The sequence below is a fragment of the Tachypleus tridentatus genome, chromosome 10 (assembly GCF_004210375.1).
Source record: "Tachypleus tridentatus isolate NWPU-2018 chromosome 10, ASM421037v1, whole genome shotgun sequence".
NCBI classification, from domain to species: Eukaryota; Metazoa; Arthropoda; class Merostomata; order Xiphosura; family Limulidae; genus Tachypleus; species Tachypleus tridentatus.
Genome location: NC_134834.1, coordinates 182,160,745 through 182,188,492, shown reverse-complemented (window position 1 = coordinate 182,188,492; position 27,748 = coordinate 182,160,745). Strand labels below are relative to the sequence as shown.

Here is a 27,748-nt window from a genome sequence, read left to right as displayed (position 1 = left end):
CAGCACTGGTCAGTCGACACTGTTGGTTTATCCACACCTAACATCACTGGTCCGTCGATACTGTTGGTTTATCCACACTTAACAGCACTGGTCAGTCGATACTGTTGGTTTATCCACACCTAACAGCACTGGTCAGTCGATACTGTTGGTTTATCCACACCTAACAGCACTGGTCCGTCGATACTGTTGGTTTATCCACACCTAACATCACTGGTTCGTCGATACTGTTGGTTTATCCACACCTAACAGCACTGGTCAGTTGATACTGTTGGTTTATCCACACCTAACAGCACTGGTCAGTCGATACTGTTGGTTTATCCACACCTAACAGCAGTGGTCAGTCGATACTGTTGGTTTATTTACACCTAACAGCACTGGTCCGTCGATACTGTTGGTTTATCCACACCTAACAGCACTGGTCAGTCGATACTGTTGGTTTATCCACACCTAACAGCACTGCTCCGTCGATACTGTTATAAGAGATTTATCGTTTTCCAATTCAAAATATTTTAAACAGTAATTCATTTTATGGATAATGTTAAATTATTCAAAAATAAACTGAAAGATAATGATTATCAGGACTGGGTTCTTCACATTTTGTTTACAATTGTGTAATAAATATGAAACAATGTTAAAGGTTAAACTCTCTTTCACGGACACTACATTATGGAAAAATTAGAGGACAATTGTTGTTTTGAATTAAGCACAAAGCTACACAAAGGGCTATCTGTGCTCTGCCCACCACAGGCATCGAAACCCTGTTTTTAACGTTGTAGGTCCGCAGACATACCGCTGAGCCATGGGAGGGGGGGGTGGCTAGAGGGCGATAGTTTCTTGGTCTGAGTAGCTAATAATCACCTTTAGAATAGTTCAGGATACCTGGGCGGAATGATCAACCTCAGGTAGCTAAGCTTGCAACAGCTCAGCCGATTTATACTTGAATAGTAAGGGTGCTGTTTTTTTATTTAACATAGTTATTAAATAAAAGAATAGAAGTTCATGGTTCAATTTTGCAAAACGTTTGGGGTTAATTAAAATATTTAGAAATGGTAAAGGTAACTGGCTGCATACAGTGGAAGGCAGTCGCATTTCAGACATTGTGGATTAAAACACTCAACTGCTAACCCTAAACTAATTCTCCTTAGTTTCTGTCAAGTTTTACATCGGCGAAGGGATCTTGTGTGATAGATGGAATCTTCCGCAACGCATTTGGGTGCTGTGACCCCAATCATTATTCATTATGACTGGAAGACGACGACAAGGAGTGATGATAGCATATGCATAATTTTGAATTTCAACTTCGTTATATTGTTTATGTTTTATATTGTGCTCATTATTGTTTTACTGTGGTGATTTTAATCGGCTATAAACAATTAATATATTGCAGAACATTAAGTATATTGATTTATTTACATACAATATATACCTAGTGTGCCGAACGCTGTCTCATCTCACTAACCCTTGACTTTCAAAGTTGCCAAGCACACTTGTGTTTAGCTATTTGTTTCCAACGTCAATGTGAGTCCGGAAAAATCGAAAGTAATAAATTCTAACACTTGTCGAGCAAAGGTTGCAGTGCATGAAGGTGTAAAATCCATTATTACTTTGATTACAACTTTCAGCTGAGATGAGCAGTAGTAGTAATATTATGAGCATCCTCATAAGGTAAAAAATTACTTCTGAATCAAAAAAAAAGATCACAGTAGGCTGTCGAATTTTAATTCGTGTCTTTAAAAAAGAAAGTTATTCTCAGTGGAGAAAGATACACAAGTGTCATCCGTGGCTCACGTCAAATAAAATGATTCATAATATAGGTCGCTGCTTGTTAAGTGCGTGGTGTATTATAAAAATTGTGTTTTAAAATACACACCATGGGATTTAACACATTCTTAGAAAACTTGCAGGGCAACACACTACCAATATACATTCAATGATATGTAGTTACAAAACTACTACAACTTATTGTATGTCTTGGATAATAATGACATTTTAGGGTTTTGTGCTTTGAAGGATTTTAAGGCAAAATTCAAATGGTTTACCGTTCTTTTTCTAGAGTGGGTCGTATTTTAACAGAAATATTTTAGAATAATAATGAAGGATTTTAATAGTTGTTTCCGGATTGTTTGTGTCTTAATAAAGTCGATGTGTGCAAGTGTCAATGGTTAAAACTTTTATATATAATTATATGCGTTTGCAGCGTCAATCGCTTTAGGTGCGTATTATACAACTTAACCCAATTAAGTTTCCTAGTCGGTGATTGGTGCACATCTTTCAGGTCATATGACCGTGCCTAAACCAATAGAATGAGATATATCAAAGATGTTTACTTTGTTTGTTTGAATTTCGCGCAAAGCCAAAGGAGGGCTATCTGCGCTAGCCGTCCCTAATTTAGCAGTGTAAGACTAGAGGGAAGATAGCTATTCATTACCACCCACCGCCAACTCTTGGGCTATTCTTTTACTCTTTGACCATCACATTATACAGCCCTCACGGCTGAAGGTGCGAGCATGTTTGGTGTGACGGGTATTCGAACCCGCAACTGGCAGCAACTAAACAATTTCACAAAAATAACTTAAAGTTTGTTCCTAAGTGTTTAGTGAACGCTTTTCGAATACATTAACTCCAAACGACCGGTACTTAAATAGCGATCGAACTTGAGAGGTCCGTTCCTATGGGTTGATTACTGGTTACATTTATTAACTTCTGGCACATTTAAATAACTATTCATATCAGTTCGACTATGAAACTAAAATAAGTTTTCTTTTTGATGACTGTCTTTTAAACATGACATGTATACATTATTGTTGAAATTTGAAAGCACGTATCAAAATTCCAGTAACAATATTTTACTTCCAATAAGTAGCACAGCCAAGCTTACACTGCATATTCAATAGCTTCACAGTTTCGCTTACTTTTAGTTTTGGAAATATGCAAATAAAACATATTTCATTTTGAAAAGTATTCTCTGAAGCAAGCTTGCAAGGCAAAATTAAACATTACACTTGAAATGAACTCAGAATAAAACTACTTGTATCTTAATGACGTCATTATATATGTAATAATTTTCATACCCTATAGCTGGCCAGGCATGGCCAGGTTGTTAAGGTACTCGATTCGTAATCCGAGGGTTGCGGGTTTGAATCTCTGTCACACTAAACATGCTCGCTCTTTCAGCCGTTGGGGCGTTATAATTTGACGGTCAATCTCACTATTCGTTGGTAAAAGAGTAGCCCAAGAAATGTCGGTGGGTGGTGATGACTAGCTGCTTTCCCTCTAGTCTTGCACCGCTAAATAAGGAACAGCTAGCGCAGATAGCCCTCGTGTAGCTTTGCGCGAAATTCAAGAAAGAAAGAAACAATACCCTACAGCTGAGTTGTTTGTTTAATATAAAGTATATTCATTCTTTAAATTAAACACGATAATTTATATGTGTGTGTAAATAATATTTTAAGATTTACATTCGGGTAAATGTTTCTAAGTATCACAACTTTTCAAATAGTATTTTATTCATATTACACTACACGTAATAAAATGTTTACTTTTTCTTGTTCCTGGACAGAAAGTGTTATTTCCCAATTGTTGATGCCTAAAATGAATGGAAAAGACCTATCTTTTCTCTTCAAACTTTGCTTTTGTGACCTGGGAGCGTATAATGAAAACATGATGTAAGACTATATTTGGGGGCTGATACATGAAAGTGATTTACATTACAGTCGCAAATCTTGAAAAACTACTCACTTCTAAACATTTTTGTATATCTTTAGTATAAATACATGTAAATCTTGATTCATATGTTGTTTTATTCAGACCTTATATAAATGAAAATGTGCAAATCTGTCCGTTTTTACATTTGTTTGTTTGTTTTGGAATTTCGCACAAAGCTACTCGAGGGCTATCTGTGCTAGCCGTCCCTAATTCAGCAGTGTAAGACTAGAGGAAAGGCAGCTAGTCATCACCACCCACCGCTAACTCTTGGGCTACTCTTTTACCAACGAATAGTGGGATTGACCGTCACATTATAACGCCCCACGGTTGAAAGGGCGAGCATGTTTGGTGCGACCGGGATGCGAACCCGCGGCCCTCAGATTACGAGTCGCACGCCTTAACAGGCTTGGCCATGCCGGGCCCCGTTTTTACATAGAAAATAGGTTAATTTCTAAATTTCGTTATACAGGTCACAAAAGCAAAGTTTGAAGGGAACAATGGCTATTTTCTGTATTTTTACAATATAAGCACTGAAGAAATAGCACATACTATCCACGAATAAAATTTGTGTTACATAGTGTTATTAGAAATATTCTACCAATGATATAAAACAGTTTATTTGAAATTTATTATGAATAAAACTTTTTGTCTAATTTGTCTTCTAAGGTGGCTTGGGTCAAATAATATAGTATTAGAGTTGAACTTTACTGGTCTCTGTCTGCCTGAAGCCTAGTATTAGTGGACGACACTCTGGTCATTATACTATGATTGCTGTTATAAAGGCTTCCACATAGAAAGTTTAATTTTTGTCCACCTAAAGAATCCAAGCAAATTTAGTCCGTTAATGATTCGGTATTGCTTTCTGTAATACTTTTACACCGTGTGGTATCAGTTATATATTATATTATTATATATTATATTATTAGTGTTTACGAAAGTTAGATTTTGTCGTTCATTTTTTCTTTCTTTTTTTTAACCAAACGACTGAAAAACAAGTGACTAATTGTACTTGTTTTAAATTTCATAGTCATTTATAATAATGATTTACATAGTGTCTTGTGTGTCTTGTTATTTTTATTTATTGTATTACTTGATAAATATTCAATAATTTCGTATAATAAAGCATTATCTATTTATAAACTTTGTGTAACTTCTCAGTTGGGCCTAACATGGACTGGTGGTTATGGCGCTCGACTCACAACCCACCAGTCGCGTATTCGAATCCCGTCACCAAACATCTTATTCTTTTAGCCGTGTAGGTGTTATAATGTGACGGTCTACATCACTATTTGTTGGTAAAATGATAACTCAAGAGATAGCAGTGGGTGGTATTATATAGCTGCCTCTTACTTCAAAATTAGGAATTGCTAGCACAGGTGGACTTTGACTACCTTTTTGCGAAACTCAACAAACAAATAAACAAATCTGAATTTGTTCTAAAGAGCAATATTCTCCATCTATGTTGATACCTAAGTATGAATTCCGAAAACGTAGTCTCCAATATTCCAACACGAAGTTACAGTCCACTAACTGAAAGTTACTGTCCACTAACAGAAAGTTACAGTCCACTAACAGAAAGTTACAGTCCACTAACAGGAAGTTACTGTCCACTAACAGAAAGTTACAGTCCACTAACAGGAAGTTACAGTCCATTAAAGGTCTTTCTCTGAAATGAATAGTATTCTCGTCACTTGCTGAAGGAAGAAGAAAAAACGATATTATACTTACAAGTTACTAATGACCCAACTAATTAACTTTATATCATTCAAAGAAAGAAAATTCTTCAGTTAGGACATTATAAAACTTAATGAGTATTATAAATCTTGGATCTATGAAATAGTGCTATCATAGTGAGTTCATGCACAGTAGAGTATTTCTAACTGATCAGACAGTTTTTGTAGAGAGTGGTTCTGACTCTTCATTTTTATATTTTGGCAAAAGACAGGTTACATATTTTATTTTCTGATAGACAGTTTTGAAGCATATAACATCAACATTAGAATAAATCAACAGGGTGGACTCTAATCATATGTTTTGTAGAATGATTATAATATAAAAAATTTACTTTTATGATCCCTATGAGTTTGTGTGTGTGTGTGTGTGTGTCTATATATAAAGCAAAAAGAAACTTCTAATAGGGCCAACATGAATGTTTCGTATGGTTGTTATTTCCAAACTAATTAAGCTAAATGTTTTTCTAAAACACCATTATACCAACAGAAATATATTACACATTATCATAGAATAACAATACTGTCATCTGCTTTATTCTTCAAAGCGTATTTTGTAATATTTTCAACCTGAATAGCACTATGTGCGACACGTCAGTTGAAACATCAAGCCAGAGTTCTAATTTAGAATTATTAATCAGAAGAAAGACATAACTCAAAAACACCTGCTACGTAAAAAAGTAATGCTACCCAAGTATCTGGATTGGCAGTTGCGTTTACACTGTTGAAAATGTGGTCAACGGCCTATCGCAGCTCGAACCTTAGACTTTTTGGTGGGCAAAACGACACATATTTGGCTAAGTGCGTTCAAAGCCGACTTTTAAAACATGTAAAATTAAAACCTATCAGTATTCAATATCCCGTGATTACTGGTTACAGGAAGTAACACGATGTTTTCCAGATGGCACAACGGGTTTAATTAGTCTTCTGTAGCCTAGAGCTGTATTTTTTTTTGAACAATTGCTATCACAAATGGGGTCTGAATCATTAAGAACGTCATCTTAAAACTATTGCGTGTGAGTGAAGTTCGTTACCCTAGCAAAAATAAATCATTATCCACCATTTATAATTTCTTATGAACAAGGTACAGGTTTTCGAGTTTCCCTAACCTCGATCTAAGTTTTACTTATTTTGATATATATTGAACATAAAAGTGATTAAAACCTCATTCGATTACAGATCACAGGTTTCTTTTCGCTTTTCTTAAGCAGTCCTTAACGAATTTCGAATTAGTGTTGTGTAAAAGTGGTATGAAACGAGGCCTTAGCCACCAGGTCCTGCCCAGCCTTACACCATTTATTATTCTGGCAAATCTAAGGAAGTAGAGATTGAAGTTTCGGTCTTCTAAAATACGTAACTGATTTAATTAAATCAATGGCACGTTTACAACTCTCTAGATTTTGTGTAATTTGATAAAATTTCAAACGTGGTTTAAACTTTCAGGGACGATGTATTAACAGCATAAGAATTAGATAAAGTTTCATGACGACTTTATTAGAATGTCTTACGTTTGTCTGTTGTTGTTTTTTAATTGGTTATAGTTCCATGACGACTTCATAATGTCTTAAGTTCGTTCATTCTGTCTTTATCGGTTATAGCTCATTTTGTTTTTTCACCCAAAATATTCTTTGTATTTTCGCATTTGTAAAGCTTATATTCACTTAGAAGACGAATAGGCTGAGATAATGTTTACTTAACCATATATTTGCCTTGAATAAAACCCAGTTTTAAAATACAGTTTTGGTTGTTTTCCTGAAAAAGGTATTACAATATTGCACTTCCAATTTTGTTCTTCTCGTGAGTCTGAGAATTAAGTTTTCGAGGGAACTTCGTCTTTAATCAATCTTGAAAAACGATGTGTTAGGTCCATCAGTGACACAAAATCTGTCCACCAAAATTAATCGAAAACTATGCCTTATTTTTCTTCTAATAACATTGTTTTTAGCGCAAAGATAAAAATAACCAAACACGATTAAAAATTTATAATAATTACGGCGACATGCAAAGCATGCAACAGAAGGGGCGCGTATGACGTTTTCTTTCATACAACTAAATATGAAAGTTAAGACTAAAATATAACAATACTTTAACAGTTTTAAAAAAGCTTGCTCGTTAATACTTTTTCGTACAAAAATACTTTTCTTAAAGCTTGATATAAAAAAAAAGATATTAGACCCGACATGGCCAGAAGTTAAGGCACTCGACTCGTAACCTGAGGCTCGCAGGTTTGAATCACCGTAACAACAAAAGATGCTTGCTCTTTCAGCCGTTGGGGTTTATATGTGACGGTAATTCCCACTACTTATTGATAAAAGAGTAGCCCAAATGTTGGCGGTGGGTGGTGATGACTAGTTGCCTTCCCTCTAGTCTTGGGCCGGCATGGCCAGGTAATTAAGGCACTCGACTCGTAATCTGAGGCTCACGGGTTCGAATCCCCGTCACAACAAAAGATGTTCGCACTTTCAGCTGCGGGGGCATTATAACGTTACGATCAATTCCACTGTTCGTTGATAAAAGAGTAGCCCAAGAGTTGGCTATGAGTGGTGATGACTAGCTGCCTTCCCTCTAGTCTTACACTGATAAATCAGGGACGACTGACGCATATGTATCTCGTGTAGCTTTGAGCGAGATTACTATTCTTATTACAAAACAGAAGTCGCAATAATTTAAGGTGAAAAACGAAACGGAATTATTTTACAGGAAACTAACACACACAACAACGAACTCTCAAGTGAACAAATTAATAAGTCACCACAAATTAAAATGGCATCACAAATCCAAACAAACTCAAGCACAGCAAAAAAGAATACTTTTAATCAAATTCTGGGAAACAATGAGTTGATTAGATTGCCCCCATCCAGAGCAGACAGTTAAAACCGGTGCAACAGGTATAATATTTATACTTACAGGCTTACAGAGCACAAATAGTATGATTTGAGCCCATGACGTTTGAAATCGTTTTATAAAACCTAGTTCTCAAAATTATTGGTTACTTTTATTGCAATTGTTCTACCTACATAACTCTTTTGAAGTTTCTAATCGTTACTCAGAGAAAACGTAACTTTATAGCTGTTCAACTGGATTAAACATAGTCAACTAATATCACTTTCTCTTGTATTCACGAAGCACCCGCCAGTCACGAGCGCTATCGGTTGATCTCTTATTTTCTAAAAACGATCACTTTATCGCTAAAAAAAATGAAATTGTTTTCCCCTTAGACTTCAAAGTTCAAAACAGTTACAACAAGGTCATTTTCGTTAAATAATTAAACTAGAAATTCGAAAACTGTTGACGTTAAATATAAAATTCCAAACAAAATATTTTATTTTTCAGTAAAACAAAATATATACGTACTTGTGTTTATCGTGAACCAGATGTCAGTAATCCATGTGGTCTTGTGTTTTCTTGTAGCACAGCCCCATCAGTCTATCTGCTGAGCCCACCGAGTGGAATCGCACCCCCGATTTTAACGTTGAAAATCCGTAGACTTACCGCTGAACTAGCGGGGGATCCATGTGGTTTTACTAATTCCCAACGCTGCTGACAAAATTATATTTCACATAACAACTTCGCTCTACAAAGGAATATCTGTAATAGGGTATTGCCTAGATATTATTGTACTGGGCTGCGTGCCTGGAAGTCTAAGGTTCAATATGTTTCTTTTTAAAAATAGAATACATATGCTAAAACAACTTCTCCAATATCATTTCCTTCGATAGCTCACATAGATGTTGAATTAACATTGATGACTACGGATATTCAAAAAGCCACAAAAACGTATAACATAACCATTCGTGATTTTAAAAAGTCATACTTTTATATAATTTTGCGTAACAACTAGACTCTGGACCAAATATATAAATATCAGAAAAGTAAACTTCAATAACACGACCTCCATACAAGACAATAAAAAAAGGTCAACTACAGGTCAACTGTAACTTTGCCAAGTGTAGAAACAAAATAATTCAAAAGTATGAGCTAATATTTCAAGTATATTTCTACAAAAAATTAGTATTAATTAGACTTTCTTTATATTAATTCACTTTTGAATGACAGTAAAATACTAATCAGAAAGTTTTTTATCAACATTCGCATTAAAAGTTCTTTCTTGAATTGGCTTAGGAAATAGGTACACAAGTATTAACACTGGAAATACATTGGGTGATAGAAGTTGTACATCTTTGTAAGTGGTGTATCAAGAGATACATTTTGAGCCTCAACTAACACCACAAAGAGCTCGGCATGACCAAGTAGTTAAGGCGTTCGACTCGTAATACGAGAGTCGCGGGTTCGAATCCCCATCGCACCAAACGTACTCACCCTTTTAGCCGTGTGGGGGCGTTATAATGTGACGATCAATGCTATTATTCTTTGGTAAAAGAGTACCCCAAGAATTGTGGTGATGACTAGCTGCCTTCCCTCTAGTCTTATACTGCTAAATTAAGGACGGCTAGCGCAGATAACCCTCGTATAGCTTTGCGCGAAATTCAAAAACAAACAACACATTGCAAATTATGCTTACATGTTGATGATTATGAGTTGTTTCTTCAAACAATTTACAAAACACAGTCTCATATTAGTCCAACTAAAATGACTTTATAATAAGGAGATCTATTAATTAATATTTAAACCTTTTTTTGTTTCATAAACCTAATCATTGACATATAAAATAAGTACAAATTCGCATAGTTTATTATGTTTAAACCTAAATAATATACATTGTATTACTTATGTACATAGTGAGCGTCCAAAAACAAATCATGGTTTATTAACTTTAGTTAACCCTTACATGGAAAGGCTGTATGATCTACTTGTGTAACAAGTTAATGTGTTGTTGCTATTTTTAGCCCATATGTATATAATGGGCTATTTACGGTCTGTCCACGGCGAAGAACCATAAAAATTGTCTTTGATCCGCCAGGTTTTGGTTTGTTGTGAATTTCGCCCAAAGCTACAGGAGGGCTATATGCATTAGCCGTCCCTAATTTAACAGTGTAAGACTATAGGGAAGGCAGCTAGACATCACCACCCACCGCCATTTCTTGGGTTACTCTTTTACTAACGAATACTGGGATTGACCGTCACTATCTAACGCCCCCACGGCTGAAAAAGCAAGCACGTTTGATATGACGGGGATTCGAACCTGCGATCCTCATATTACGAGTCCAGTGCCTTAACCACCTGGCCATGCCGGGCCTGATCCGCCAGGAGACAACTAAAATGTCGAGTACGTTTGTAATTAAATTTGTTCTTAGCTATAAAATTGTATTAAATATTTTGTGTCCTTTGATTTCTACCGACGAGTCCCCAGCTAAAACGGCGGTAAGTCTCCCGATTTACAACGCTAAAATCAGGGATTTGATTCCCCTCAGTGAACACAGCAGATAGCCCAATGTGGCTTTGCTACAAGAAAAACCCACATAAACCCACCTCACCGACGACCTGTTTATAACTTTAATTGATTCCGTTTTTAAGTAAAAACCTGGTAAAATATTGTTAGTCAAAGTTCATTACCTTTTAAACATCAATTATCATCTAAACCCGTACAGTATCACTAATCTGCGAATATGATATTATCCACAAACCTATCACGTGTCCAAGTTAACAAACCGTGTCCTCACGGTATTAAAGATAGCGATGTTGTAGACGGGGATAAAACAAAGTGTATACCCAAACCCAGAAACGTGACCGTGATACACGACCATCAGTTATCCTGTCAGAAACAACAGATAAGAACTATTTAGTTATTTATTCATGCCTCGGGATTCTCAACCACCATAACAACAACGATACATATGCATCGGAGAATGTGCTATGTTGGCGGCCGCATTAAAGCAATACAAAGGTCACTTGAATTTTATTTTCTCCAAGTCATCAGAAGCTAAATATAAAGAGCTATCTGGCATATTCACCCTAGTTTCGGTTTTTATGCCAAAGTCGAAAACCGACGAATAACCAAAATTTAGTTATACACACCTTCACATTTGCCTATTCACTCGTGTCGACGCCACTTCTACAAATGTGTGCACATGTGGTACAGGCATTCATTTTCACTGATATATCCATTCCAATGTGCAGAAATATTGATTTTAATGTGAATATATGATCAAATGTCCATTGTCAGTTTACAATGTGAATGTGTTTGTAATCGTGATTATGGTGTTTTGATTACCTCCGACAATGGAACGTTTGTAAACTATACAGCTCGAAAATTATGGGTTTTAAAAAGAACGCCTCCCAGTGCCATCGCAGTATGTCTGCGAACCTACAACGCCAGAAACTAGGTTTCGATACTTATGGTAGACGTTTGTGTAGCTTTGTGCTTAGCTTCAAAATAGCAACAGGTTTTAGAACTTATAACTTTAAAATTCGATACTAAGGAATTAGATTAATTGGTAAAATGGTAAAAATTAATTGAATACTTTCAGTAACGTACTCTGGCAACAAAATAACACTATAATGTTTCGGAAACTGTTAGCTTATCCTTTGTGTATCATCCATTACAAAAATGCAATTTTATTTCGTTCCTAAGAGACCTCTATTTCGACTAGAAGAGGAAAGCAACCAAAAAAATTACAAACTGCTGATGGAAATTGGTAATGGAAATTAATACATTGTACTCTTTCGTATATTAGCTCTATATTATAGCGGTGAGAAGAATCGATTGAAGTTATTTCGAATTATCAGATACATGTTTAAGTATTTAACGACATCTGGAAATAAATAAGGGGGGAAAAAACTCTTAATCAACGTAATTATAGCTTTAAAAAGACGAAAGTTGAAATTACAAAGTTAGGACTAAGCCTAACTAGTATGGTCTTGCCATTGAGCTAATTCGATAAATTAGGCCTAAGTAGCATAACCATTTTGTATTACATTTTTGTTTGTATTCTGTCTCAGGAAGACAATGCACGCGTATACAAGTAGCAAGTGAAGTTTCGAAAAGTCCAATTTATTTAAAAGTTGAAGTACAACAGTATTCTGAGAGCTCTTGTTTCTCGTTATTCTGAGAAAACTTAAGAAACCTCGTTGATTCGGTGTACACCGTGAAACACTCGTACAAGTTTCAGGGCTAATTGGCTAGTGTCACTAGTAGTTCAACAAAGCTAGTTAGTTAATTCAAGTTCAAAATTCGGATTAATTAGTTTATTTTATATTACTTCCAAAATAAATATAGAACGTAATTTGAACAATATTTTGCTCTAAACAATTTCTTCCAAAAAATCAATAAAAAGACTGAATTCCATATTAACTTTTCTGAACAACTACTGTGTTATTTTTGTTTTGTAAAAGTCAAGAATTTTAGCTGCAAGAAAGGTTGTAAACAAGACTCTTCGTTTAGCGCTTTTATTGTAAAAACATCCTATTCGAGCAGAACTTGTAAATTAATAAAACTTTGGAACATTGTAATTAACACTAGAAGGAAATCTTAAACATGCCTGCTTAAAAATGTCTTTAGTAGTTGGGGGAAAGTGTATCAGGGAGAACTGTGACTTCATTTAGCAGCTGAGTTAAGGATACTTTGAAGGTTTTGTAGTGTAAGTTAAGATATAAAGTTAGCAGCAAACTATTACAAGTAAAAAGGTCATTTTAAAAAGTTTTTAGCATTGCTAAGAAGAGAAGGGCCCGGCATGGCCAGGTGGTTAAGGCTCTCGACTCGCACTTGTTTCTTCGCGAGTTCGAATCCCCTTCCACCCAAACATTGCTCGCCTTTTCAGCCGTGCAGACGTTATAAGTCACTATCAATTCCACTATTCGTTGATAAAAAGAGTAACCTAAAGGTTTGTGATGGGTGGTGATGACTAGCTGCCTTCCCTCTAGTCTCACATTACTAAAGTAGGGATGACTAGCACAGACAGCCCTCGTGTATCTTTTCGCCAAATTGAAAACAAACAAACATACACCATGATTTCTTTCTATATAGTTCATGAAACACTGCTGTTAACCAACGAACACTACGCTTCGTTCTCCGTGGTACAGAGAAACAAACGCGCTGTGAAAGGTTGCTTGGTTACTTATGTACATGTGACTTAACGCGTTATGCTTGTGTTATACCTTCTTGATTTCCTGAACACAGAGAGTAGAAAGCGTCTTCCAGTAGTAACTGGAAATTGCATTTTATTTATTGCGCAGGATAGCACGTGTACTCTTTTCCTATTTCTACTGTAACACCAAAGTATCGTGTTGGTGCTGTACAAAAGTGTAAATTTGCAGCAACATACCAATTGATTAGCATAAGAACCTCGTTAATTGTGTCAGGCCTTCGCGCTTATGGCCACACAACATCTATTTATGCAAGCCGTCCTTAGTCTTGAACCAATACATTGAACCGAAGGTAGCTAGTCAACAACACCCACTGACAATGTTTGAGCTTCTGTAATCAAATAGTACGATTTGACTATTACTCATATAACGTCATATAAGTCAAGACATAGAGCGCGATTGTGCTGCAATGCAATGCATACCATGGATCCTCAGATTCATACTCGAGAACGTTAACCACAATCGGTCTGAATTCGTTCCAACAAAGTGCGTTTAATGCTTCAAAGTTCACGTTTTCACGACTAAGTATGAATAGGAATCAACCAAAAATATCGTTTTTTATTAAAACAGATGAAAAATAATTTGACCGTTATGTATAGACATAATTTTAAGACTTATGTAACAGTAACCTGAAGAATGGATGTTAGATCTTTTAACCGTTTCTCTTGTATTATTTTTGCGTCCCTCGAGGTGAGGAAACGTTGCAGGGAAGGTTCTGTATTTTCTGTCTGCCATCCACGTGCGAGGCGATCCGAGGAAGGAAGTAGAGGATCATGATAGTTGAGGGGTGTGGTTCATTGGTCAGTTATGTCAGTGGCACTTTAACACGCTAGTTTGACTCTGAATTACTAGAAACAGCGGTCCTGAGGTGATTCCCCCGGGTCAATCGGCTGGTTTTGTTTGGCTAGGGTCAACCAAATAGCACTTTGAGACATTCTTAACGGGTATTGTGGACATTGTTTCTGATACTAGTGTTTGGATATAGTGCCCACGAAAACTTGGCGTCTCCACAATGCTCGGCATTAGCGTTGTATTGCGTCTTCTTGTTGGACTCCATAGTGGGTGGAGTAAGTGGACACTGAAGTTTTTCCTTTTTCATGGATCCTACACACTGTGGCCCAATAAAACAACAACAACAAAAGAAAAACGTTGATTGGAAAGCGGCCACGTTTGGAAGGCTCTAAACAGCACTATCCACTCTATTCTGTACCTATACCTCGTATCTTCATTATGTACAGTGGGGGGCTAGAGGAGGCTTAACCCTACAGCCCATGGTCTTAATTTTATTGGTACTTTTATTCTGAGTAAAATTACATGGAGTGTAAGGCCCACAAAAATGATTAGCCCTTTGGCCCACACGACCTTAAATCCATCATTGATCATGCATTCATTATCAGACACTTTTAGGGCATATGTTTCCCTTTTTTGTTCAGAATGGATTAGAGAAGCTTGCTGACTCTCCAAAGGCAGTTAAGAAGCTACGTTCTGGAGATGTCTTAGTGGAAACATCTACATCGAAACACAGGTAACTCCTCCTGAGGATATACCCATTGAAGTTGCTTTGAATTCCTCCCGAGGAGTGAATGTTGAGAGGAATTTATGGATCATTCTCAACTTGGAGATCCTCGCTGGTTTCTGCAGCCAAGGAGTTTATGCTGTGCGACATATCTCCATTATTAAAAAAAGAAGTTATTCTGTCCACCAATGTTCTTGTATTGATGTTTACGTCACCACATCCGCCTGCCACTGCTAAAGCAGATTATCTGAACTGTAGGGTAAGTCTTTATATTTCCGAATCTCAGGTGTTTCCAGGGTCAGCAGTTCGGACATTCTAATACATCTTGTTCTATGACGTGTAATCGTTACGTAGGGAAAGATCATGACATCCACGAGTGTCATCTGGACCCTCACTGCGTCAGTTCGCTACCAAACTTCAAGTTTTACCATAGCATCCCCGCTGACGGTGTCATTAGCGACAGTGACACTTCCAACTTGATTAAGTTTTTATTTTTTTTTACAGATCGCTGGTCCTTTTTCATTTTTGTTGATTTTTTACCTGACTTTTGGGCATTACTTTGATTTTAACTTATTTCTTTTTTACCTTTTTATATAGTTTTACCCTTTCATTTTATACCGGTTATTTGACGCAGATAGTACTGTTGCTTTGCGCCCAAAAAAAAAACACAACAATTCCAAACAACCCAGCAACAAAACTTATTTACGCTTCCGGTTGTTTATTAAACAATTTTCAAAAGTAAATCAGCTATAAATAGTTCTGTTTTGTACCTAACCTCAAGATAACAAGTGTAATCGTGTAACTTCACGCAAAATTCCAGACAAAAGAAACCATAACACTGTTTGTTTTGGTTTAAGCACAAAACCATATCTGCAGCCAATGCAAATATCGAACCCAAAATATTCTCACTATTAGCCCACATGCTTAATTCTAATCTACGGAAAAATGTTAACAAAAATGATAATAAGATAAAATATGATTCTCTAGATCGGTATTTGTAAAATAATACACTGAATACTTCAACATATAAAAATATCGTTGACGTGTTATAATAAATAACATACAAGCACTTTCGTTCAACTTTTAATTGCAATCCTATAGGCACACCATTTATGATATTCTATAGTTCCATAATATTCTCAAATAAAATAATTTTAACTTCAAATATGACATTAAAGAATACGAATATTTTTTAATGTAAGCTAATAATAGTTCAGATTGTTAAGAGCTTATGTCCATATGAAACTACAAGAGTGGCTACAGGCGACAGGTTTTAATTTTATTCAAATTAAAAAATATATATATCGCACAGAAATTCGTAATCATCATAAAATATGGTAAAAATCGAAGTTTTGTGAAATTGGAAATAAAAATATTTTCCCTTCGCGAAAGATTTTTTTTTCCAAACCGACGAGCTAAATCGGACTTCAGATGGTATTATTGGATTTTGTTATTGCTTGAGGTAACAAGGTGCTTGCTCCAATGAGCAATAGGAAGTTCTAAGTCTCTTCATCTCTCTTTCAATATGTCCTTACCCTTGTAAAAAAAAAAAAAAAAATTGTGATGACTGACTTACAAACCATTTGATTTTTCCCAGCCCTTCAATATAAACTTTAGAATTTTGGAGTTGAAACTGCATATAGCAGTGAGTCAAGGAATATTTACTTGAACAACCCCATCTGAAAACTGTTAAAATTAATCCTTGAGATAGGCCTTTTATAAACAATATTCTTCACAAAATGCGTTCTATTATAGCTGTTAAATTCAGACCTTTGATAATCTATAAATTCTTGGAATGTTTTACTGTACTTTAAATCGTAAGTAGCGGGTTTATGATCATATATGATTCATCTTTCAATCAAGTTATTTCGGTGTTGTTTAGTACCTGGAATTGTATAATATTCTATTATACAAAATTCACTATGTATTGCACATTTCGAGTTTTCTCGAATTAGCTCATAATTAGGAAAATATCAAGTGTGATAAGATAAGACTTGCAATGGAGTTAAGTTTGTCTTAATTTGATCTGGTTCTGTTTTTTAAGTCGTCTTGACTATTATTACATCGGTATATAAGTTACATTTTTAGCATACTTTAATAGTTAATTTTGGTGTTGCTTTTCTCAAATCTATGATGCCAAAAAAACATAAGTTTGTAATAGACAAAAGAAAGTTGAGACAAAAGCCAGTACTGTACGGTTTAAATGAAACATAAGCTCGTGAAACATGTACATGAAATATTACTTTAATAGGTCCGAACACAATTTAAATCATGAATACACCAAAAGCTATATATATCAATACATTTCACAATGTAGAACACGAGTATGGAAGGTTAATATAATTTCGTAACAACTATTTGAGTGTAGAGGATCCAAAACCGTGGCGCCACGAGTGACTTCTTTTCATAATATATTTTATTCTTGACGAATTCTCGACCATTTGACAATGACAAGAAGTTATGACACTGCAGTTTTCTTTTGAGGGGAGGAAATATTCATACAAGTAAAACAGCTACATAAATTTGCTGCATGCAAATACTTTTCAGAAACGGTTTTCATCTGTATAGCACAATGAATCGCAACAACACTTGTACGAAGATGTAAAACCACCTAAATATCATCCAATTGCACGCGGGACTGCATCTGTACTGCTGTCAAAGCTCGCATATATATATGGCGTGCAGGAAAACTATCCCACTCAGAAAGAATCTGGCAACTTCCAAATCAACTGGGCAGAAGATAATTTACTAAAGCAAAATCTTCGTGAAGAAGCCGCAAAGCAACAAGTCACATCACAGATGCTTTCTTTGGTGAGAAGAAGTCAAAGTGTCCGGTGAGAAAGACGTGAAAGTCGTTAAAAGCCATTCACGACATTCAGGGCTGCTAAAAATGCAGAAATAAAAAAAACAAGTGATCGTCCATGAAGACACAAGAACTTTAGAACGTAGTACAGTGAATGTGGAAAATAGTTTTTCTTCGGTTTGATGGTTGTCACACGTTTGTCATATAATGAAACTTTAAACGCTACAAAGTGCAAAGTAAAGCAAAAAAAAAAAAGTTCTAGCTACGGCCTGGTAGTTACCATCTTGTTTTTATATTGTTCACTGTTGCCTGGGTCTACAAATAGAGTAAATTTATGTTTTTGCCTGTTATGACAGTTGGTGTAATGAACAACATTTGGTGAAACCTCTTTACCTTCGTTTTTATGGAAAGTGAACGAAAAAAGCCAGCAGGAATTCGTTTAATTGATATAATTTTTTGTCCACAATTTTTGGACCTACAAGCAAGTTTGTTGCATAAGTGTTTCAGAAGAATACAGTTGAAAACCTGATAGCCCATGTATCAATAACTCTGAGGTTTTAAAGGGCAAAGAGCTAGAAAAAATACGTTTTAGATATTGATGTTATATATAGAGGGAGTGAGTGAGTACCATAAATAATAATAATATGGAAAATTGCAGGAAATACTCATAAAATGTAGTAACGACGCCGCCACAAGGGCCTATCACGCTACCTCTGGCATAAACAAGTGGTTAGGACGCTCTACTCCCATTCTGCGGATTACAGGTTCGAATTCTCGTCACACCAAACATACCCGCCCCCTTTAGCCGTGGGGACGTTACATTCTCACTGTTAGTTGATAAAAGAGTAGCCCAAGCGTTGGCGTTAGGTGGTATTAACTAATTACCATTCCTCTAGTGTTATACCGTTAAATTAGAGACGGCTAGTGCGGATGGCTCTCGTGTAGCTTTGCGCGAAATTCAAACTATATCACGTTATTAAAAAAACATTTAATTTTCAAATCATACTGTTTGATCTGAAATAACATAAGGAAATCTACATCTTAGAAATGCTTGGATTTCGTTTCTGTACAACAACTAGTTGGATCGACAAAGTAAAAGTTACCACTGACATCGATTTAATAAAGATAAAAAGAATTAATTGAAAACAGCATGTGTTTATAGTTACATAAAGCTATCTTTCAGGTTAACCATTTAATTCACTCTGCCTATGAGATTGGAGGTTAAAGAAGAAGTGTTGTGCTTTGTTCATCGAGGCCCGGCATGGCCAGGTGGTTGAGGCAGTCGATTCGTAATCTGAGGGTCGCGGGTTCGAATCCCCGTCGCACCACACGTGCTCGCTCTTTCAGCCGTGGGGCATTATAATGTTATGGTCAATCCCATTATTCGTTGGTAAAAGAGTAGCCCAAGAGCTGGCGGTGGGTAGTGTTGACTAGCTGCCTTCCATTTAGACTTACACTCCTAAATTAGGGTCGGCTAGCGCAGATAGCTCTCGTGTAGCTTTGCGTGAAGTTAACAAAACATTTTCTTCCAGGTTTGCGTGATTTGAAAAAATAATATTTAAACGCGCATTTATTTTTATTTTTACAAGCAGAATTTGCTATGGAAATTGCTGATTCGAATGTAAATGACTGAGGTACTAAAGTACCTCTGTTTTCTTGAAAATCAAGACCGATGGAAAGCACTAACTTTTCTTCCTACTTACATGTTTTACTGAAACACTTCTTCACAGCGCTTTATCACTTTTGACAGTCTGCTTTTCTAAACACACGAAATTCTATATTCGTGCTTTAAATGTATACGTTACATAAACATGTTCGTACACTATAAATTTGATATACCATGTACGACTCTCCGCGTACGTATTGTTAACAGTGTTGACTTGTCATTCATAACAGCGTGTGCATGTTGTTTTCTTATAGCAAAACCACATCGGGCTATCTTCTGTGTCCGCCGAGAGGAATCGAGCTCCTGGTTTTAGCGTTGAATCAGAAGATTTACCGCTATCCCAGATGGATAAAGTAGTTGGAAAGTCCTTGAAATCCGTGAAGCGTATATACTTACAAATAAATGCCGATAATTTAAATACGGAGCTGAAATTCACGTGAAACCTTTTCAATACATGTACAACGCAATACTGGTGTTGTTACAATTCTAATCGATCCCTCTTTGTTCTTACAGAAGGGTTATAATCTTTTTTTTTTTGGGGGGGGGGTGAGATTGCTCGTCTATATGCATTGAAAATCCAACAGTATGATAATGAATGGTCCTTCTTGTCTTCATTTATTGGATGCCATGTCGGTAGCCTCCCCTCAAACTACGAGATAAAGCACGACGCTTTTCCCTTATTCTTAGAGACTAGCGACAGCGAGTGATGACAAATTTATTTTTGGAACCACTATTAGCCCTCGAGGGGCAGCAAAATACCATAGTCAGACACCTCTCTGTCACGAACTGCCCTCGCAGAGTTTTGAAGCACGTTACCATTGTCTTTGTTTTATCTATCAAGATCAGATTACCACTTTTATAATGAATTTATGATTTTTACACACCATTGTTGTCTTGGAAACTCAGTTAACGTGAAAATAAATTCTAGTGAAGGGTAAGTGAGTTCCTTCCTCGAAAAATACAGATGTCAACGTATAATAAACATATCACTGAATTATTCTATTAGTGTTGCTATAATCTTTAAAAAAATGTAAAATTGTAAAGTTGCTATTATTATTTAAAATAAGGTATGCTGTATAGGCATACTGAATTTCAGTGTTTGGTATTTTTATTGAAAAGGAAATAAAGAGGCAAACGAAACGCCATTGTTATTATCGAAAATAATAGGTTGCATTCGATATTAAATCGTTATAAAAATAGCCCACTGTATCCGCTATTACTGCTATAGAAAATAGGCCGATTCAATATGTTAGTAGTACTGTAGAAAGCAGACCAGTTTCATCTACTTTTGATGATATAGAAGACAACCCGGTTTCATCCACTAATGGTCCTATAGAAAAGGAGATAGCTTTGGTACTCTAAAACACGGGTTAGTTTGATCCATTATTGGAGTTATAGAACAGAGGTTGTTTGATTCATTGTTGGTACTATTGAAAATAGACTAGTTTGATCCAATATTGCTGCTGTAGAAGACGGACTAGTATGATTCATTATTGGTGTTATTGATTGTGTGTTTTTTTTTATTTCGCGCAAAGCTACACGAGGACTATCTGCGCTAGTCGTCCCTCATTTAACAGTATAAGACTAGAGGGAAAGCAGCTTCTCATAACCACCCATCACCAACTCTTGGACTACACTTTTACCAACCAATAGCGGGATTGACTGTTACATAATAACGCCCACACGGCTGAAAGGGCGAGTATGTTTGGTATGACGGGGATTCAAACGCGCGAACCTCAGATTACGAGTCGAGTGCCTTAACCATCCGGCCATGCCGGGCCTGGTGCTATTGAAAATAGGTTAGTTCTATTCATAATTGATGCTTATAAAACAAGTAGACTCTACCCATTATAAGTCGTATAAGAAAACAGGCAGATTCCAGTTACTTTCGTTCGTTAATTTTGTAGAATCTTAGATGATTTGGAAAGACGATTGGGAAAGAGATAAAAAGTAATTGGATCTTTTTTGTTAATGCTGTTTGCTGGGAAGTTATTGAGAATATTATCAAACAAATGAAAACAAATATTAGAAAGTCATGTAAGTTAAATAGTATAAAAACATACTTCTCAGAAACATACATTTGTCTCTCTGTTAAACTTTATAATCTAAAAGAATTTTGCAACAGTAAACAAAAAATAAAACTTTTTTTCTTTCAAGTGTGACTCTGGTGTCGCCCTCTATGCATTTTTCAATGCTATTAACCGGAAACCTCGAATGGTGGCAGTTATTGGCCCTACTGCTTCCGACGTCACTGAGCGTCTTGCAAGAGTCATCAACTATTGGAACATCGTCCAAGTAAGGAAGTTAAATTACTTTTAATATAATTATAATCTAGATTCCAAAAGGGAAAATAAGTTAGTTATTTATAATAGATCATCATTTTTGTATTTACATATGTTGTTTTGTTTTCATCAGCTTTTATAAACAATTTTAAGAAATCATTACACATTTCTCTTTAAACAACTGGTTAAAATAATAAGAAAATCTAAACAGATCAGTATTAGTGCAACCATAAATAATTCATTCCTTTAACTCGCAACATTCAATGTGCTGTTTGGGCAAGGATTAATACACCTGAATTAGGTTATATTAGTACAAGTTACATTCTGTTGATTTTAGTACAACCGTAAATAATTTATATCCTTTTATTCCCATCATGCCATTAGCTGCTTTTTATAAGGATGAATAGACCTGAATTAATCAGGTTATTACAGTGCTAATTTTGTCTTATAGGTGTTGGTACTATCGTGAATAATTCGCACCTTTTACTCTCAAACGTGCCATGAGCTGTTCGTATAAGGACGAATACACCTGAGTTAGTCAGGTTACATCTGTACTAAGTTTGTCTTACTTGTCTGTATTATGTCTTAGAAACAAACTCTTTTAATGTGAGGTATCAAAAGATAAAATATTAAAACATGGTTATTATAATAATTCATTCATCATCTGTAACTCTTATTAAGATCATAATATTTTGGAAAATAAATATTTTTATGTAAAGATAAAAACTGTATTTTTTCACTGTACTATTATGCTCCGTTTCTTTCCCTTGTGTTAAAGTTAAGTTTACTACTCATCTAAAAAAAAAAATGAAATAAGAATAAATAGTAATAAATAGTAATTCTGAGAGACAAAAGTTTATTTTGTTTTTCTACAAAGAAAATAAATAGGTGATGTAAAAATAAAAACACAGAAGCTTTCTTTATTTAGCATTTAAGTTGCAGTAACATGTGTTTGATTAATTGACGTTCTAACTTTCCGTCAATGATAAGCATCTTGCTTTCTAGCTAAGTCGTTTTATTATAAAGAATAAAAATCATTTTTTAACATGCTAATGTTATCTAATTAACACATCGTTCTGAACAACAAGGTATGATTTATGTCAAATTAATACAATAAAAATTACATAAAAGGTCATATATCTTGTCAAGTGCTCATGCAGGTGGTCTTGTATGGTATGTATTTTTTTTTCGGAGGTGGGGGCGTTGTATTTGTTAATGATTCATCAGTTAAAGTTTAATAATATATTATATGTTTTACAGATCTCCTTTGGGTCGCTGTCTCCAGCTCTTAGCGATCAAGAAAATTATCCCCTGTTCTACCGCACGGTGGCACCCGATTCTTCCCACAATCCAGCGCGTTTAGAATTTATAAAGTATTTTTCCTGGGATGCTGTTGCAATACTCCATGAAGCTGATGACTTGTATTCTCTGGTAGGGCAGTATAAAGATAGCCCGATTAAATTTGCGTGACTTTTTACATACTGTCATTGTTATGTATTAGAAACAAAGATACTGACTTCCAAATGGGAACTATTTATATTTAAACTTAAATTGTGTTGTATCGTTTGAACTAATATTAGTTAATGTTATTTTCATTATTCCATAATTTTCGCATCGGAAAACATTACATTTTGTCAAAAATGAGCCACGTTCTGTTTATAACATTTATCATATTAGCTTTAATTTAGTTTTAAAAACATTCGGTTTAGTTTTAGATGTTCCTGTAAGAAATTAAGCATAGTTTAATATTAGCCTGGTCTTTACTGTCATCTGGGAAATATAACTTGAAACGCCTTTTAAGAGTAACAATTAGAAAAAATAACGTTGTTGTTTTTATGGCACAATAATATGTTTGTTTCTTTTTTAATTTCGCGCAAGACTACACGAGAGCTACCTGCGTTAGCCGTCTCTAATTTAGTAGAGTAAGATTAGAGGGAAGGTAATAGTCATCACCACCCACCGCAAACTCTTGGGCTACTCTTAAACCAACGAATAGTGGGACTGACTGTAACATTATAACGCCCCCATGGGTGAAAGGGCGAGTATGTTTGGTGTGACGAGGATTCGAACCCGCGTCCCTTAGATTACGAGTCGAGTGTCTTAACCACCTCGCCATGTCCGTGTCCGACAATAGTTAGTAAAATTATTTAGCATAACTTACTGCCGACTAATGTTAGAAACGTGTTACCAGACCGCATTAGAAGGAAGGTGAAAACACATGCTAGACTAAACTATAGAAAAATTAGTTTATTAAATGCACCAAAAAGTAGATACGTATTATAGAAAATAAATAGAAGGAAATTGGGAGATCAAACACTACTTGGTTTCAAACTATATATCAACACGAATAAGGACAAAACGTAACATGCTTAAAGCACGGTAAGTGTTGTAATTATAATTTTTAGATTGATTGAAACAAATTATCCGTAACTCTCTCAAGACCTGAAAGATTATACTAAGCGTTTACAATCACTTCTTTTCCAAATCGTTACGATCTTGGCTTTGGCGATTACGTTTTTCAGTTGTAATATCGTAAACAACTATATACGGCTTAACGTTACGAATTTTAGCTTCAAGTATAGGTATCAACATGAGTAAGATGAACAAAAAAAAAAATTTTTTTCATTCAGAAATGAACTATATGCCTATGAACCTGTCTGAAAACAGCTAAGCCTCACGTCATTCTGATAGATAGATTTTAATTAAAATGAACGATAATAACTGTAGCTTATAGTGAGTGGGTGTGTTTGTATGTTTTTTTTTCTTATAGTAAAGCCACATCGGACTATTTGCTGAGTACACGTAGGGGAATCGAACCCCTGTAGCTTATAGTCGACCACTATTACCGTCAAGCTTACACACTGAATTTGGATACATGTGGTTAAGCAATTTTTAAGACAAGTTTTTACCCTCGGTTTTGTTATCTACGATGAGTACAGTATAGAGAACCAGTTATGTAGTGGTGTACTTAGCAATGAAAGAAATAAACTATTAGAACAATAACTGTCTGAATACGCGGTTAAACAATCCTTAAGTTCTATTTCTTGTTGTTTTGTGTTTTTTTTCCGTACTGAGTAGCTTTACGTTTAACAATGAAACAAACTTTAGGTGTCTTAGTTGTGTCATTCACGAGTTTTGAACGTAACATCCATCCTTATGTGTTAACTATAATTCTTCTATTTTCTGCTGATCACAAATTATGAAATAATACATATATTTCTAATTGCAAACACCAAGACAAAACATATAGTTACAGTGCGTTATAGGTGTTATAGTTGGATAGATATAACCCAAAATATCGCAATATCGGTCATGTAATAAAAGAATAGTCGCCAGGGGTGGTTTAGTGTACCGGCCCGGCATGGCCAAGCGTGTTAAGGCGTTAGACTCGTAATCCGAGGGTGGCGGGTTCGAAGCCCGGTCGCACCAAACATGCTCGCCCTTTTAGCCGTGGGGGCGTTTTAATGTGACGGTCAATCCCACTATTCGTTGGTAAAAGAGTAGTCCAAAAGTTGGCGGTGGGTGGTGATGACTAGCTGCCTTCCCTCTAGTCTTACACAGCTAAATTAGGGACGGCTAGCACAGATAGCTCTCAAGTAGTTTTGCGCGAAATTTAAAACAAACAAACAGTTTAGTGTACCAGTACTACAAATCTGAAGATTCACAAACGACATCATGTTGCTTTAAATACGTCCTCCACACTTTGGGGTTTGCTATAAGAGTAACTGTCAGATTCAAATACTTGATTACACGATAATATGTCAAGACTTGGTAGTGAACGCGTTATTGACAAGACGTCTTCCTTCTACGCACAGACATCTCTTGTGTAACTACGCGCGGAAATTATCAGGAAAATAAAAAGAAATACCCTTTGAACTATTTGCTCAAGGTTGGTCAGAATACTTCATGTTTGCCTCTGTTTTTACTTTTCAACCTTTGTTTGTCAAAGTACCTCTAACTGAATACCATCTTTGATAACCTAGCTAGTTTGCACAAGTTAGATTGTTAGAGTACTCCTAAATAAAAACTAGATTCCTATTGGCGCTACGATGTACAAGTTAGACTTATGTATAAGACTATTATTTTTTACTAAATGACAGACTCGCCGTTCCACCTTTATTTTCGTCTAAGTGTAAATGGTGAATTACAGCCAGACGTTTTGCTTAGTTTTAAATGGTTTGTTTGTTTGTTTTGAATTTCGCGCAAAGCTACACGAGGGCTATCTGCGCTAGCCGTCCCTAATTTAGCAGTGTAAGACTAGAGGGAAGGCAGCTGGTCACCATCACCCACCCTCTTGGGCTACTCTTTTACCAACGAAAAGTGGGATTGATCAGCACATTATAACGCCCCTACGGCTGAAAGGGCGAGCATGTATGGTGCGACTCTTGGGCTACTCTTTTACCAACGAAAAGTGGGATTGATCAGCACATTATAACGCCCCTACGGCTGAAAGGGCGAGCATGTATGGTGCGACCGGGATTCGAACCCGTGACCCTCGGATTACGAGTCGAACGCCTTAACACACTTGGCCATGCCGGGCCCTAATTTTAAATGGTATGATATCATATTATCCATTTAATTTATAATAGTTATCATTGTTAACTTGTATTTACTGTTTAAATTTGTGCTTAACAACCTAAAGAGCATTGTTTCGCATACTGCTAATTTACTAGAGATTCAGAAAGAAACAAACAGTAACTTTTGTTAAGACGTCCTTTGGTGTCACTATTTTTATTACTGTGTTTTTACGGTGTTTAACGGTTAAACTTTTAAAGCGAGAAGGCTTAATATATATATAATGAGAAATCGGTTTTCTCAAGCGATGTTTCCTTTTCTCCATAGTATTTTTTGAGTCAGTCCTTTACAGATTTTACGCTAGAGGTGAAAAGAAGATATAATCTCAGGTATATATTTTGCCTAATTTTTAGGCACCTCCCGCAAACCTTTCCACTCAATAGTAGAAGTCATCATCGTTAAACCTATATTGAAGATTTTCATGGAATTACAACAAGAAGTTGTAACTGATTTGCAATAACAAAAGAAATGAAATACGTGAAGTTCTTGTCATATTGAAAGCTCCTCATTGTCAGATTCTCGGATCTGTTGTGGCTCAATCTGCTTCCTTGGTTGCATTTAGTTCATTATACATTCATAGATTAACTCCTTTAAGATGGCGGCCGTATATTTCAATACTTTCACTTTTGTTTTTAAGTTCTAACAGTTTAATACAGTGCCTGTCTTTATAACTAATAACTCTATGATCGGATTAGGAACAGTTATAAGTAAAAGAGTTACTTGAAGCACAAATGTTTTCTTGTCATTTCGCTAAAATTTTTATACATAAAAGTTTCTCCACGTTTCCCCACAGGCACTGAACGAGCTGGTGACAGACTTGGAGCAGGCTAATATCACCTTGACATTCACGGAAAGCATAACGATTTTGGATTACAGGGACAGCCTTTTAATGTTGAAGGTAAAACTTGTTTGTCTCTGTTTATCTGGTTACTTTTATTCCAGTGAATTATATCCTAAGGTAGAGGACCAAAACCATTTGTACTGTATGTGTATCACAAGTGACGACATAGCTGTTTCATTTATAACATGGTTTAATTTCTAACTTATCTCACTGTAATAAACAGTTATTAAACAATTTTTTTTTGTTTCTACCAACCGTATAACTTTTGTCCCGTACTGTATTTGAATTACTTCTGAAAATGTAACCTTTGTGAACGTTTATGGAATTTTTCAAAATGATCTTAAGGTTACAGAACTTAATCAATGTTAAAATTTATTATATATATATATTTGGGTTGTTTTATTCCATTCTTTTTCTACAAACTTGATTTAGGCCTCAAATACAAGATCAACTCGATTCAAACAGAACACGTTTTTTTTTATCTGCTTCTGTTTGGATATTTCATATTTGTCGGTTAAAACCAAATACAGTATGTACTAACTTTTCATGTCAACACCATTACCTAAGACAAATTACATTATGTAACA

General features: G+C 35.6%; 1 protein-coding gene across 1 annotated transcript in view; it reads left to right on the top strand.

The window, feature by feature from the left end:
• The window catches only part of LOC143231071 (gamma-aminobutyric acid type B receptor subunit 2-like), a 116,687-nt gene that overhangs the window by 36,365 nt on the left and 52,574 nt on the right, over positions 1–27,748 (top strand). The window contains exons 2-4 of the mRNA XM_076465605.1: positions 21,621–21,758; positions 23,006–23,176; positions 27,114–27,218. Coding sequence (XP_076321720.1) covers positions 21,621–21,758; positions 23,006–23,176; positions 27,114–27,218 — 414 coding nt within the window. The remainder of the gene's footprint in view (positions 1–21,620; positions 21,759–23,005; positions 23,177–27,113; positions 27,219–27,748) is intronic.